Raw genomic sequence first — 15,752 nt, forward strand, 5'->3', positions numbered from 1 at the left:
GAAACAAGTTTAACTCAGTCTCAAGACAGAGTGAAGGAAAGCAAATTTCAGCTGAGGTGAGATGGAATGGCAGATGAGAAAGGGGGCTAGAAAACTCCAGTAAAACACCATAGCACAGGAAACCATGCAGAAGGGGCATACTGAAACCCAGTTCACAATGCTGTCCTGTTTTCAGATATGGATTCACAAAAGAAGTTTCAAAGAAGTACAAGGTAAGATTCCTCCTCCTTCCCCTATATTTTTTTTGTAGTCTTGCACATGTAAAATGAAACCTGTGTAAACAAGAAAAAGTCAAACCAGTTTATTTAGGTGTAGCAGAATATTACTTTAGTGATGTAGGTGAAATTATTTTGGCCTATCAGTGGAATAACTGACAAAACAATTTTGAGTGCTAATCTCTTATGCCCAGAATCTATGGGATGAAATAAGTAACATCCATAAGAACAATCAAGAGCACAAAAAAAGAGGTGAACATGAAAGAAAAAATGAAACACTACAGAGACAATCAAATGTAAAGTAAATGTTGGAGCATGTTTGTCAGGGTTGCAGTTCAGGATATCATCTGAATAAAACTGATCATATAAACTGTAGCAGGCACTTCAGCAAAGTCTTGAACTTAGAAGCAACAGAATCTGCCAGAAATAGGATCTAATGTAAGAGTATATTTTACAGGACCATTGGAAACAAATTTTGAGTCTTCTGCGAGATGTTTTTAGCTGGCTTCCCCTTGCCACTATAATTGATAGCAAAGTTCTTATCCTACATGGGGGGATTTCAGACACCACAGATTTGGATTTCCTGAATGCACTTGAGAGAAATAAGGTAAGAGATCATATTCATGTGAGGGTAATTTTGTTTTCTTTTAAAAATTTTGCGGTATGAATGCTAGGATCAGGTCATTTGCATTAGGAAAGGAAATGGCAGCAGTATAAGGCATGTAAGAAAAATAAAAGTCCAATTTTTCTTCAAAATCAGGGCTTAGGAAGGCAGGTTGCAGTAGGTGTTGAGAGCCAGTTGTCAGGCTCTCCACATAGCATGGGTCTTTTGACCTTAAAATAGCTAAAGCCACTTTAGATGCCTCCTCCTGCAGTGATGACACATTAGCTAGAAAGTATGAAAACGACTTGATTCTTGGTCATTTCCTTAAAACACTTTAAAAATTCAATTTAGCCACATATTTCCAGCGCTGCCTTTTTTCCTGGGGCTGTGCTTCTGCCATCTGTTGTGTGGGGGAAGTTCTCCACCTGTGAGGCGCTCCCTTGGCAGCAGCTGAACGTTGTACATGTGGGAGAGCCTTTCCAGAAGGATCAAAATTCAAGAACTGGCCTTGATAAAACAGAATCCACTGCTTTTCAGGGATTTAGAAGTCAAAAATGTTCATGTTTTTTTTCTGAAATGATGAGCAAACACAGACCTTTCAAATCAGTGGAAAATGGTGGGAGATTTGGTCTCGATTTGAACAACTAAATCAAGATATCTGCTTGTGATCAGGGTGCTGAGACTCCTTATAGTCAATGGAGATCCCAGAGATCTGGTGGAGATCATTACTTAGGCACACGTCTCCAGTGCTGTTCAAGGAAGTGCCCCACTGGCTCTGGCCTTAGCCTGCCTCTGAAGAAAGTCTTCTCTGTAGGTCCCCTCCACCAGTCCCCTTTTAGGCCAGATTTGTGTCTGCCCCCTCACACTAATTCACAGCCATAGTGGAGCATCTCAGATGGCATAGGAGACCAATGTTTGAGCAACTTAGTGTACCCTGGCATCAATGTCTGTGGAATCCAGAGCTATTTTTGTCATCCTCAGATTTTCTAAAGCAGAAAGAAATGCTTTGCAGGACAGTCAGATGTGTATCTTTTTTAAAGATATGAAAAAGGGCATGAATATCTAAGCTTCATTGGCTGCACCACTGTGCACTAAAACTGGGTGCCTAACTACAGATAGAGGCATCCTAACCATGAGCTGAGTTCTGCCCATGCTTTCACCAGGGCTCAGCTCTGCATGTTTCTGTGAAATGCAGTATCTGTGAAATGCAGAATTAACAGGTCAAAGTAGCTGCCACAGGAGAGTGTTGCTAATGAGACATGTGTGGGCCACAACCCAGGGCAGTGTCACTCAAGGCCAAGTGATGTATTTTAATTGGTACAGCTGGCAGGTTTCAAATACTGGTCAGTGCACTGGTGAATAACCCTGTGTTGTGCATTTGTTTTGAATTAGTCCTTTTCTTGTTAAAGAGTAAAATCCAGGGGTCTGCTGACTGTATATGTTTTATTGGTGGGTGGGGTTTTTTTTTGGTTTGGAATTTTGTGTATTGCTTTGGGGTTTTTGGATTGGTTGGTTGGTTTGGTTTTGTGTTTTATTTTGGCTTTGTTCTAGAAATAAGCTACTATGAGAGAATTTCAAATGAGAAATTCCCTGGAGAGAAACCATGTTACTGATCATTTGTGGAACCATAGTGCACCACTCCAGAAAAGCAAATGCCCTTGCATGTTTGAGGGGTTTGGTTTAACAGTATCATGTGGCGTAATATTCCATCAGTTTCACTACTGTCTTCCTGATCCTCCATTTAATTTAGCCAAGTTAATCTAACAGCTTGGTACTGTGTCAAAGCAGAAGTGAATGGAGTTTCACCTTCCATTCAATATGAATGTATATTTTGTTTCCAGGGAAGCTGGGCACTGAAGTGTATTTCCTGAGCCCAGGTCCTACTTGCTGTATAGTGAGACCTTAAGATTTACTGTCTTTGGAATGAGTGTGTGTGTCTGGATAAGAATATGAAAGCAGCTCTGAAGAGCCTGGTTACTGATAGGTATAAAGCAAAATTTCTGCAAGTGCCAAATACCTGCAGCTTCTCCCAAACCTGTAAAATCAGGACATTATGGGAGTTAACATTAGTTGAACCCTCAAGGAGTTCTCCTGAGTACAGGAAACATGAGCTGATGTGCCTTTCAGCCAACATGTCTGTATCAATTTTTGTTGTTGTGATGGTAACTTTTTTTTTTTAAGTTGAAATCTTTGATGCGGCCACCAAAGTCAGTGACAAACAGACAGGAGCAAGTGAAGAAGAAAACTCCCATGACCAAACCCAGTAAACACACTGCCAGCCAGCATGCTGCAGGGAAGACACAGCACATCTCTTCATCGGGCTTCACGGAGCCTTCAGGTTCGAATTTGCCTCCAGACCCCGCCCTGAAGGAATGGAAACAAGTAGGTGAAACCAAAGACTCTGATACCAAACCCCTCCCGCACAAACTCGGAGTTCTGTTCCAGCAGTGTGTTCATGAGTCTGAGTGAACTGCCTCTCAACAGGAAAACAGTCATTCTAAGGAATATATTAGATACCTATTAGGGTTTTTTGGACGCTTTTTGTAGATCTGGTAATAAAAGCTTGGGTGTTTATGCCTTACAAGTAAAATTCACCCAATATTTTCTTTTCATAGCCGTTAGGAGGAGGAAACTGCTCAGTAGGAAATAGGTTTGCCTGCCCTCATGTGGTTGGATCTGTTGGTACATAAATGGTTGTTGGTTTAAACGGGTCAGACTGCAATTGTTGGTGAGATAAAGCACCTTTTTTTGGCTGTACTTTTGGCAGCTGAATGCTGATATAGCCCAAAAAAAGCCACCCAGCTCCTGAGACATACAGGCAGATTACTCAGAAGTGGGAAGTGTTTGTCCTTTGGCTGTTCATTTCATCTTGAATATCAGAGCATATATACAGCTCTTGTTATACTGTAATTTAATAAATTGTGACAATTTGGAAAGCTTAATTTTTCTGAAAATCTGATTTCTCAAGATACCTATCTGACCTACAAGCTAACATAATGAGCACAAGTAAGGCTCCCCTTTCCCCCCAAATCTGACACTCCCCCAGCTAATCAAGCATCCACTAAGCCATGCTCACAAACATGAAGTGGAATGTTTTAGTGCAAACCTTGCCCAGAAAAGTTTAAACAAGCACATTTTGAATAATGTTTGCTACTGACTAGAATTAAACCATGATAATTCATCTTCATGTCTGAACCCTGCTAAAATGCTAATACGTAAAATGTCAGTTTGAAACAGGAGCTAACTGAAGACAATAAAGGCAAAGGCAACTCTTGTCATGCTTAGAACAGGTACTCCCAAGCTTACGTAAAACCACTGACCAATGTGGTTGTCCAGTCTGGGCTGGGAAATTGAAATTGCCTCTCTACTGACATGTGAAGAAGGCAGCTTTTCTTCTCTTTGAATTAGCCCAGGTAATGTTTCTGGTGCACCTGCCCAAGTCTGAAAACCTCAGCTGTGAAAGGAGGTACATTGCTGAAATTATATTTCTTCTGAAACAAAAAGTTAGTCCAAAATCTAGATAATGTTTCTTAATATGTGGAACAAAAGTCTCAGCCCAAAAGAACATGCTCCTGAAAGGAAGGAAAAACCTCAAGACCTTTGTGTTTTCTCCCTGTACTGTGGGGCTTTTGCTGTGGCCACGACTTTAGACAGCCATACCCTGTTTGTCTTCCCCCATTATCAGTCCTCAGTTGCTTGAGTTTGCTATTTATAGATCCTTGACATTCTGTGGAGTGATCCAAGGAGCCAAAATGGCTGCACACCAAACAAGTGTCGAGGAGGAGGCTGTTACTTTGGTCCTGATGTCACTGCCAAGCTGTTTAAGAGATATAATCTGAAAATGCTCATCAGGTCTCATGAATTTAAGCCAGAAGGTTATGAGATCAGTCATGATGGGAAGGTAAGTTGCTTCCATGTAAAGCAGAATTCTCCTGTGATTTTCACAGGAACATCCACAGTAGATTTTTCTCCAAAATTTATTTTAAAAAAAGACAGTCACTTTGTTAAACTGGGTTTGGGGGAACTTTGTCCTAGATAGATGTTACAACAAATTACTGAGTTCTGAGTAACAAAATTCTTTACATCTTTAGGGAGTGAAGACCAATTTATTACTTACATGAAAACAAATGGACACCAACAAAATCCCCAACAAGAGTTGTGTGTAAATACAGTTCAAGACATGCTCTAAGGCTCTAGAAGCCTTTAACTTACTGATTTCTCTTCTGGCCCTGCTTTTTAACATGCTGCATTGGGAGGCCAACAACAATCCTGAAAATCAGGTCTCTCTTAGAAAGAGGTTTCTCTTAAACAGCATGTGATATCTCACTGCTCTCTGAAGTCTGACAGGTCAAAATAAAGGCCCAGAGCTCTGACTCAAAAGGGAAGAGCAATTTGGTGAATGAGAGAATTTTATATGTAGACACGTAATGTGAGCTGGAATTTTTTCTCAGATCAGTTTCAGAAATGTGTCAACAAGAGCTGTTCTGGCCAATCCAGTTTCTTTGTTTCCTGTGTCAGGTTATCACCATATTCTCTGCCTCTAACTATTACGAGGAGGGCAGTAACCGGGGCGCTTACATCAAGCTGAATCCCGAGCTGACCCCGCGCTTTGTGCAGTACCAGGTCAGCAAGCTCACGCGCAGGCAGAATCTCCGCGAGAGGTAAAGCTCTGTGTTGCATGCAGTGAGCATGGACTCACCTCACAGAGAGTGCACCTGCCCAAATCTAGAGCTTCACTCAATAACTGAATAGGCATCCATTTTCTTTGATTCTCACTGGTTTTCTGTTTTACAATTTAAAAATTAATACAGTAGACAAAATATATTCTGGCTGCTTAACTTGGTTTCCTGAGAAACACCCAAAGGTAATTAGGTGAGGTAAGCAGTTAGAACAGACAATTGTCAGGGACTCATAAATGGCCTGCACCTGTCTGCTTTAAGGCTGCACCTTTCTGGACAAATCCTGTTATGACTTGAGTCTCAAAAGTTTATCATGACAGCTTTGCCATGCCTAGTAGTGTGGTCAGATTACTAAAGGAAAGCAGCTTATAATTACCTGCATAAACTTAATTATCTCACAAACTTAGTTTATTCTTATGGAGCATTGTTGGTTTTGTTTGGTTTGGAGTTTCCCCTGGCTGAATGTTGTGTGTTTTGAGTCATTCTACTTAAACATACTACACCCTGAACATACTGCATGGTAAAGGATATAAGAATTTTGTAATGAGTGTTGAAAAGCAGAACATGTGAGAGGATTTTAATCCTTTAATAATCTGCTGACTTTTTTTCCTTCCTAGGGTAGGTACAATTGAATCATCTGCCTTAAAGTCTTTACGAGAGAAGATTTATGCACACAGGTCTGAACTCATCAGTGCTTTTGCTCAATATGACATCAATGGCACAGGTACTACTCCCTCTCTGTCCAGTTGCCACCATGGGGAAAACAGCTTCTATGTGTGTGGGAGGCAGAGGGGACAAGCCCATGGAGAAGAGTCCTGCCTGCCTCAGTGTCAGGCTGAGGGCAGCAGAAGCTGGTTGACCTTGTTTTTCATGACTACAGAGGAGACTAGTCATTGGGAAAGGCTTAGCGCAAACAGCTTGAGGAGATGAAGCTTGAAGGAGGAAAAAGAAAACTGAAAGACATGGGCAAATAAAGAAATTACGTTTGCTGTTGGGTAGAGACTTTGGGCAAGCAAATCCAGTTCCAGAAGCTCAAAGGTCACCACCACCTTCATGCAGGAGTGTCTTCAGAATGTGTCAGACAGGGAACAGGGGTCTCAGGTGAGGGGATGTGGAATGGGTCTCCTCCTGAGTCTGGGAGGTATCTGATGGGAGTTGCCTGCCCATGCCTCCAGCAGACACACAGCCTGCCTCTGCCTCTAGCAGGCACTCACTCACCCCCCTCAGCTGAACAAAAGTCAGTGCTAAGTTAATAGATGAACCTTTTATGCAGAAGCAAGAAGTTGATTTCTGTCACAAATGCAAGCTTTCCTTGTGATGGCTTCTCACTTGACAGTGTCCTTACAAGGGCACTCAGTAACATGATGTTGTTTCTTTGGCCACTGAACAGCTGTTACACATATTTCTGTGTGGTTGAGTTTCCAGCCACATGTCACTCTAATTGCAGCTCAGCTGAAACCTGAAGTACTCTTCATGGCATAATCTGACTTTCTCAAAAGGTGTTAAAACATGCTGAACATCATAACAGCATCACAACTTTGTGGCTGGAAGGGACCTGTGGAAATGCCTAGTCCAACCCCACTGCTCCTTTGTTACGAGGGTTTTTATCCCAGGGTTCAGAGAAAATCCTTGTGTTTTGGAACCCTTTGTGCTGGTGACTGATGTGGGCTGTGTCCTGTACTTGTAACCATGACCTGACCCCTTCTGCAGGCAGGATTTCTGTCAATGACTGGGCTGCAGCAATGGAGTCTGTCCTACAGCTGGAGCTGCCCTGGAGGATGCTGCGCTCTCAGCTAGCACAGATGAACCCAGATGGAGAAGTTGACTTCATGTCTTGTTTTTATGATTTGAAAATGGGTCAACCTATAAAAGAGGTAAAACACCTCCTTGCAATTCGTGGAGGAACAACTTTTGGTGCAAATTGAAGCACAAGACAGTTGTTTGGCCCAACAAGTAGACATCCACAGCTGAACTAGTTGCTGAGCTTCCTTTTATAGTCACTGGAGGAAAATGAGCACTGCTAGGGTACGAATCATCATTCCCTGCTAAGGTAGATGCTTAAAATAGGTTGGATGAATCACATGCTAGAACTGCTTCTTACTTTCTCTTGGCTCTCGAGGGCGTTTAGATAACGGAGCTGAGGAGATATGACAAATCCTGCCCAGAGCACTCAACCCTCACTCTTTAAAATGAGCATTTCAAACAGGCTCCAGAGGCAGTTCAGGCCCCTGTGGGAGGAAGTCACATTTATAGATGGACTTTTAGATGTATATTATGGTATCTGAGGTCACTTCTGCAGAGCCCAGTTGTTACCAAATGCTGCACAGTGCTTTAGAACAGAGGTATCACCATAATTTTCCTGAACAGCAGGATCCATTCACATCTGTATGGTGAGTGCTTTGTATGAGTGTATGGTCTACACCATCTTTCCCAGATCATCCAGGATTATTTCCACAAATAATTACTGCAGGTAGGAGGTGTGAAGGGCTCCTTTCCCCCTTCCCCTGCCATCTGAAAGTCATGGGGTTTATCTGATTATTCCTCAGGGTAAGACATAAAGTGTCATTCCAGAGAACTCAAGCATAAAGATTTGGTTTTTTACATTTGACAAGTTAAACTGGAAAATGGAAATTGGATAGTAGATATTCTGTTGGTTAAATTAACTCAAACCAAGGTCTGAATAGCTTCTTGTATGTGATTTCAAAACCAGGCTCAGCCAGCTTTGGCAGAAACACTGTGCAGATACAGAAAGGATCTGGAGATCATCTTTAACATCATTGACAAAGATCACTCAGGTAAGTCCAGGTACCTTCACTGTGTCAGCTCTAGGGAGCCTATGCCAGTTGTCTTTTCCCCACTGTGTTTCCTCCTTAAGGCTTCTAAATATAGAGGAACCAGAGGTGTTATCATTTCTCCAGTTTAGTGGAACCTACTTTAAGCAGTCAGGCTGGAATCATATAAGGGACGGTGCACAGAGCTTAACAAGAAAAGATTCTCACATACCCCAGCTCCAGTATTGGCTTCACTCTTTTGGGGGCTTTTTTCCCCTTCCACTCAAGTCTTACTCTTTACTGCTTTCTCAATTCCACTGTCAGAAGCATTCAATCATTACCTAAAGTAAAAATGTGCTTCAATAATGAAAGCAGTAACCCCAGCATGGCAGGCAGGTAACTTTCTTACAGTGAAGGAGAGTGCATGTGTGTGTTTATGCAGGAAGGGAAAACAACACTGCCAAAAGCAACCTCTTGTCTGTCTCCTTTAGGTTTGATTTCTCTTGAGGAATTCAGCCAGACCTGGAGACTGTTCACTTCTCACCTGGGCATTGATATACAGGATGAGTCCATTGACAAGTTAGTCCTCAGCATAGACTACAACAAAGATGGCCACATTGACTTCAATGAATTTTTAGAGGCCTTTCATGTTGTTCACAGACTTGAGAAAAAGGCAACCTCTTGAAAAGGCAGAATTTCTCGTGGGTTGTCTTGGAAGCTCAGCTTGCTGTCATTAGTCATAAAGGGGCTGCTTGATAGGGTCACAGTGCAAGCCTTTATTTAGCCCTTCCTGGATGATCTGTACCTGCTAATAATGGGATAGAGGAGATGAAAACCCACACTTACAGTATTACTGTGTCACTGCCACACACTGCCAGCACCTTACAATTCATCCCCTCCTCTTGGCATCTCCCCCACCAATCTAATCCCTGAGCATTGCCAAGGTCATGCCTACAGCTGTGTAGGGAGAGAGGCTTTGGTATGTGTCTGCCAGCAGTCCTCAGCTGAGAGCACTGATAACCACAAGGAACATACCAGAGCCACCCTGGTGATGGAACAGGCACGAGAGAGCTGGCTGGGGTGTCCATTGCAGGAGAGGAAAACAGGAAAACATCTGGTTCAAAAGGATAGTTCTGCATTTAATCTTTCTCTTTGCATGATGCAGAAGAATTAAATTATTCCAGGTCAACCTCTTATCCTTCTAAAAGTTTACAGGCACAGCTTAGAGGATCTTGGTTGAAAGGTGTTTACATTTGCACTTACACTTCCTCTTGCCTCTGGTTACTTTTCCCCATATTGGTTGGGATTTGGAGCTCTGAAACAATCACAACTGTTTCTGAGATGGAGCCAGGCTCTTCACAGTGGTGCTGAGCAGCAGGACAAGAGGCAATGGGCAGAAACTGATGCACAGGGAGTTCCACCTGAACATGAGCAAGAAGTTATTTCCTGTGCAGTGACTGAGCACTGGCACAACTGCCCAGAGAGGGTGTGGAGCCTCCCTCACTGGAGATATTCAAGAACCACGTGGATGTAGTCCTGTGCCCTGTGTTATGGGATGACCCTGTCTGAGCAGGTGATTCATGGTGGTCTCTTCCAGCATGATCCATTCTGGGATTCGGTGATTCCGTGCTAACTCGTGACCTCGATGAAGGCTAAATCCACAGCATGTTAATGCAACTCGTGATAGATCACAGAATAAAGCTTTAGCTTTCTGAGCAATGCCTAAGGGGGGTGTCTCTGCCTGTTTTGTAGCCTGTCCCAATCAGCATAGAACACTCTTCCTGAAGATGAACTGGGTTTCTTAAAAGCAGAAATGAGTAAGAACACAAGAGTAAACATATTTTGATACTACCAAATCTAAATATTCTTGCACATAGTTAAACATAAATTCTTTGCCAAGAAAAGGAAACTGAGAGATTCTGAAATTGAGTTTTTGGAAGGCAGAAAGATTGAAGACTCTTGCACTGACATTCCTGTCTCCTTTCACTGACTGCAAGTCGATATTCCCATTCCTGCCAGTACCACCCTGTCAATTCCCAAGGGAGAGAAGTCAGGAAATCTGGACCTAACTCTCTTGCATCTTACACTCTGAAAGCAACATCAGGTCAGGAGCTTTTTGGTAACTGTATTACCTCATTCAACCTCAGTAAATCCAAAGCACATAAAGTGCTTTTTGGGTAGGGAAAAGTTCCAACCTAGTCCCTTTTTAAATTTTAATAGCTAAAGATGAGCTAAGTAAAGCAGCTCGGTTTCATTAATAGAAGCATTGAAAGTACAAAAAAAGCATCCTTCCAATCCAGAATGCAACTGCAGTCCAAGCTTAAGGCACTGCTGTCTCTCTTAAATCTTATTTTCTACTATTAAATACAGAACACTTTTCCAGAAGTATTTTGTAACTTGAGAGATGAATGAACAAACATGCACACACTTATTTCTACTGCCTTGGAGGAGGGGAAAGAAAAATCTTTAATAGTACAAACAAAATTTACAGTGAAACTTTAATGGCGTTGGTAATACATGTGTATTTTGAGCATGCAGTTATTCTGATCTATGCACTGTGATGATCAGCCCCACCCTATTCCAGTGGAGTTACAAAAAGGCTCCACTCACAATGGGCCAACACCTCTGTGTGTGGTGGGATCTTGCTTCCCACTGTTGACCTCCATGCGGTGGCTGTGAAGTGACAAGGTGGGACTGGACACTGCAGCTCTGGAGTCCCCTTTGCCACCTGCCCCAGTACAGAGGACAAAGCTGGGCTGTACAGCGAGACACAGGAGCTCTGAAGGATGGCTGGCAGCCTCCAGATGTCCCCCACTAAGGACACATTCCTGAACTGGCATGAAGGGGACTGGCCTCAAGGGACCACTTCCTGAGAAGGGATGCCAAGGTACAGTCACAGCACAGCTTCACTCAGCAGGCAGGGAGAGCCCCTTGGGGATTCAGGACTGAGGAGCTGAATCATTGAGGCAAAGCAGAAAGCCTGTCCTGTCAGCTGCTGGTGGCACAAAGGGCCCCTGGCTCCTGACAGAAGGGGGGTGGCACAGGGAGTAACTGTGAACCATCTAAAGCTGGGAATAAATGCCACTTGAGACTGAAACTGGGACTGGGGAAAAGCCCTGCTGCTTGTACTTAAATCCAAACTGTTTGAGCAGAAGCTCTTCTTCTATAACCCACATCCTCAATCCCTTTTTTTCAGTCATGATTCTGTGCAGCAGCCACTTAATACTCCAGATGTGAGTGGTCCTTTAATCAGTGCCTGAATCAGCCTGCAGATGAGTGCCAAGCTCTCACCCCACAGCTACACCTGCCACCACTGGCAGCATCTCTCTCCTGCTTTCTGGGCAACTCTGCTCCTACCTGCCAACCACTCCAGAAAGTGCACAAGGGCTTGGACTGACTCAGTGAAGCCCTCGCTTCACTAGAGGCCCTGGCTGCTGCCAGAGGGGTGACACATTCCTGCAGTGTCCCATGGCCACACGGGGCAGGCCAGGTGTTTCACTACCCCACAGGAAGTGGCTGCCCCTTTGCAGGGCAGCCAAGGACTGTGTGCTCACCTGCACCTTCCAGGAACAAGCAGGACTCTTTCCCTGAGAAAGGAGACTGCAATTACAGGAGAGAAGCCAGACAAACTTTGTACTCCACCCATTCAGCTTTCACAGTAACCTGTGGGACCAGCAGCTGAGGGAGATCAATGGCACTTTTGATCTGTTTAGTTTGACAAGCCCATGTCCCTGCTGGCAGCAGGGGGAAGGCAACAGTGTGAGCAGGGGGGACACTGGCCTGGGGAGCGGGGCTGGGGGCAGCATGTGCTGTGAGCTCTGAGCTGGACACAGGTCCTCATTCTGCCAGCTCCTGTGCAGCTGTGTCTCACCCTGCAAGGAACATAAAGCTGCCTTCCACTGGTCTTGTGTTTGAGTACCCCCTGCACCACCAGAGAGATACCTAAACTCTTCAAATTACCACATAAATACTTTCCAACTGCCTGCATTCCATGTGGTAATTCATTGTGATCATCATGAATATACCATAACCTAGGTCATACTGTGAATTTGATGGTAAAGACACCAATGACACTCGCATTTAAAAACAAAGAGGTGTTAGGGGTGTCCAGGTATGTTAGGCCATACATTTCATGCTTTAGACCTTCAATGCAGCTTCAATGCATGAAAAACCAACATCAGCCTTCTTGTTTCTGAAAACAACACAGTAGGTTAAAAAAAAAACAAACTAGAAGTCTGAGCAAAAAATCATCTTGCATCTCTCTCAATCTAGGATTCAAGAAGAAAAGCAAAAATAACTGCTACTACTTTTTGTATGATACTGGGTAGAATAAAAAAACATCACCTTGCTCTTGTTGTGCTTATACTCTGCACTGTCACATCTGCTTAAACTAGACAAAGGATTTTACTTCCTTTCACTGGGAAACAAGCCAAGTGAACTCTCACAAAACATATAAAAAGTTAAAAAACCCACACCAAATAATAACAAAGGCAAACCCTTACAAAACAGGCACCACACCAATAAAATAACTTCCACACCCAAGTGCTAATTGTACCTGAACTGTCACTTTACACTGGCCCCTGCACAGGCCCATGGTTCCCATGGTGGCTAACACAGGACTCCTGGTCCTCTGACTACCAAACTCCTCTGGTCTCTGAGAAAACATTAAATCACATCACACCAAGGCCTCCTACACCTCCACTCTCTTGAGCCAGTTCCCAGGTACTGCTATAGCAGCAGTGACTGTGGAGAGGGACAGCAGGCAGGCTCTCAGGCCTATATAGCTCAGAAAGTTCTTATCTTTACAGGCCTATCTGCTCTTTCACCTCTAGCTGGCAAGACAGAATTGCTCTGATCCTTTCTGCTCACATGGCAGCAGTGCTACTGAGGGAGCCTGTCTGTGGCCACGGGATGCTGAAGCTACTGCCACTTTCCTAAGCTGTTAGCCAGATGCTGACATGTGGCTGGTGGCAAAGCCAGCAGCACAGGCACAAGGAAAACCACAGCCAGTGCCTGGGGTAAGGCAGGGTTTCCCTCTCCAGAGGCTGCCAAACTGTTTTCAGTTTATAAATGGCCATGGAGTCATTTCCATGCAGGATGCACCTACTCCCTGCAGCACCTCAGAGCTTCCAGCTGACAGCATTAACCTGGAAACTGTCTGCAGGGAGACTTCCAGGCAGCCCAACCCCTAATTACATGAGACCAGTGACTTCAAACTAAAAAGAAGAAAGAAAAAATTGCAAAGGAAATAAAAAGGAAAAAAAAAAGAAAAAACCAAAACAAAACAAAGAGAAACATCAAAGCCTTCCATAAACTCATGCTACACTGGAAAAGCCACAATTATGCCATTCTTAACTCTGAGGCTGTTTGTGAGGGAAATGATCAGGAGACTTGGAAAGGGTGCTCAAGTGGATGAGGTTTATCTTGCTCCATTCAGAGGAAAGGATTACAGGCATAAAACTGTCTGTCACACTGGAGAAGCTGGAGTCTTGAGATTTTGCCCCTGAAGTCCTGGGGATGCAGGGAAGGAAGCTATTCAGATTAAAGACAGATGCAGCTTCCTGACAGAGGCTATCCTCCCAAATTAGTGGATATTGTAGGATGTTTGTCCCTGCTGGCATTAGCCCTGCACTGACTAGGTGCAAATGAGAAGAGAATCAGGATAAAAGTGTATCAGAAATACCACCACGTTATTTCAAGTTACTCTTACTCCTGTAATTTACATTTCCCTGGATGTTTCACACTGTGCATTAGTGATTCACAACGATGTACATTTACACACAGCAGGAGAAAAATTAATGAATTCCATCACTTCCCTTATTTGTGAGACTCTATGCCTGAGATGCAGCTCCCTTGTTTCATTATGCCTTTTGATCTCCATAGAGTAATCTGTTTTCCTCTTGGCAGAACTGTATAATTCTTGCTAATTTAATACAAATTACATTTATGCACTTTGGGCAGAATAAGCCTCGCTATTTGTTATTTCTCACACACTCTCCTAAAACCAGGCCAAATTCCAGCTCCCTGTCCCCAGCAGTAGGTGTCACAGAGCATCCCCAGCAGTGCCAAATGCTGAGCGAGTGCATGGCACACACACAGGCAGCAACCAAGGGGTTTGTGACAGGGAACTGAGGAGGAAGAGCCTCTGAGCCTTTCCTCCCATGTGAGGCTTCACTTACTGCATTGCACAGCCTGTGCTGGGCAGGAAATCGTGTAAATAAATAATTATGGCTTTTGTTAGGTAAGTCATGGTGCCATAGGCTCCACTGGGAGCACTATCATAAAAAAAGTGGCAAATTCCTGTGGCTGTGTCTTTCTCCAAGATACTACCAGTAGCTCCAAATGATTTCTGTAAAGACACAAGCAAAAGTAGAGCAAGTTAGGCATACATGCTTATTTACTGGGAAAAACCCCATCACATTATGATTTTTTATTTGTGCTGAATACTGAAAGCAATTCTCTTTCCCCTCATGAAAACCCTAATCAGGATTACAATAGGGCCCCCATGACTTAGTTGGATCAGTGCAAGTAAATGAAGAACATATAACTTCATGGATTTTTGTCCTTTGGGGAGGAATGTGTGGGATTACTCAAATATTGGTAATAGTAATGCCTTGATAAAGCAGGACTTCACTTCAATCTACCCTTGTACTTCAGAGCTTGTTAGCCACTGCAAATTTATTCCCTTTAAATCTCCCATGATTCTTACATCAGTTTTCCCAAACATATTTCCAGAAGATATTTAGGTGATTTGGTCTGCCTTTGTAGGAGGAAGAGCCAGGACAAAATCAAGTTCATCACACACATTAAAAAAAGAGCAGGGGATAATTTTGAAAGGGGGAGGCTTCCCCCCACTGCCCTTTGAGCTCACCAGCTCCTGCAGAAAGAGGTCATTGGCCATGTGCACGATTCTGTCCACGTGGATGATGCCCCCGATGCTGCTGACCTCGATGTCCGACAGGAAGGTCAGCACCAGGATGGCCTCCACCAGCAGCTGCCTGTACTCGGGCTGGGGGACGTGGTTCAGCACCGACTCCACGTGCACTGCAAACTTGATTTCACACGGGGTCATCTGCCAAATTTGAGTGGAAATGGAAAGACAAACTGCCAAATCCAAAAGACTAGCTCCTCACCTCCTGCAAGCACTGAAACATATGCTCCTCTCTGCACACGGGGGCAGACTGACTGAGGCGAACAAAGTGTTTGTGCAGCTTTAGCACTTACAGAAAGTTTCCATGCTGCCAGACCTGATTCTGCAAACAGTTACACAACGTCCAGAGCCTGCTCCAGCCCTGCACCCATCACACACATCTCACTCACACTCAGTGCTGCTGAGGCTTAGCTGGCACATTAACTCTGCTGTTCAGGCTGTGGTCTCACACACTGCCTTGTACGTTTCTTTCTGGTATTGCAGGTGAGTTGCAAAGCCAAACTTAGTACTGAGTTTTAAAAACAACCACCTGCTTAGAGGGATGATTTTTAA

At 43.8% G+C, this 15,752-nt stretch overlaps 2 protein-coding genes across 3 annotated transcripts in view; one reads left to right on the forward strand and one right to left on the reverse strand.

Moving 5' to 3' along the window:
- Positions 1–9,995, forward strand: part of PPEF1 (protein phosphatase with EF-hand domain 1) — a 39,257-nt gene extending 29,262 nt beyond the window's left edge. For both annotated transcript variants that reach the window (XM_054272097.1, XM_054272096.1), the window contains exons 9-17: positions 176–212; positions 673–822; positions 3,001–3,201; positions 4,535–4,720; positions 5,338–5,480; positions 6,116–6,222; positions 7,209–7,372; positions 8,209–8,293; positions 8,761–9,995. In XM_054272097.1, coding sequence (XP_054128072.1) covers positions 176–212; positions 673–822; positions 3,001–3,201; positions 4,535–4,720; positions 5,338–5,480; positions 6,116–6,222; positions 7,209–7,372; positions 8,209–8,293; positions 8,761–8,954 — 1,267 coding nt within the window. In that variant the 3' untranslated portion in view covers positions 8,955–9,995. The remainder of the gene's footprint in view (positions 1–175; positions 213–672; positions 823–3,000; positions 3,202–4,534; positions 4,721–5,337; positions 5,481–6,115; positions 6,223–7,208; positions 7,373–8,208; positions 8,294–8,760) is intronic.
- Positions 9,996–11,937: 1,942 nt separating this feature from the next.
- PHKA2 (phosphorylase kinase regulatory subunit alpha 2) overlaps positions 11,938–15,752 on the reverse strand; it is a 43,497-nt gene continuing 39,682 nt past the window's right edge. The window contains exons 30-31 of the mRNA XM_054272098.1: positions 15,141–15,341; positions 11,938–14,618 (exon numbers count right to left, since the gene is read on the reverse strand). Coding sequence (XP_054128073.1) covers positions 14,445–14,618; positions 15,141–15,341 — 375 coding nt within the window. The 3' untranslated portion in view covers positions 11,938–14,444. The remainder of the gene's footprint in view (positions 14,619–15,140; positions 15,342–15,752) is intronic.

The sequence above is a fragment of the Melozone crissalis genome, unplaced genomic scaffold (genome assembly GCF_028551555.1).
Source record: "Melozone crissalis strain CALT ecotype California unplaced genomic scaffold, PUWL_Pcris_2 ptg000013l_1, whole genome shotgun sequence".
In the NCBI taxonomy this organism is placed as follows: Eukaryota; Metazoa; Chordata; class Aves; order Passeriformes; family Passerellidae; genus Melozone; species Melozone crissalis.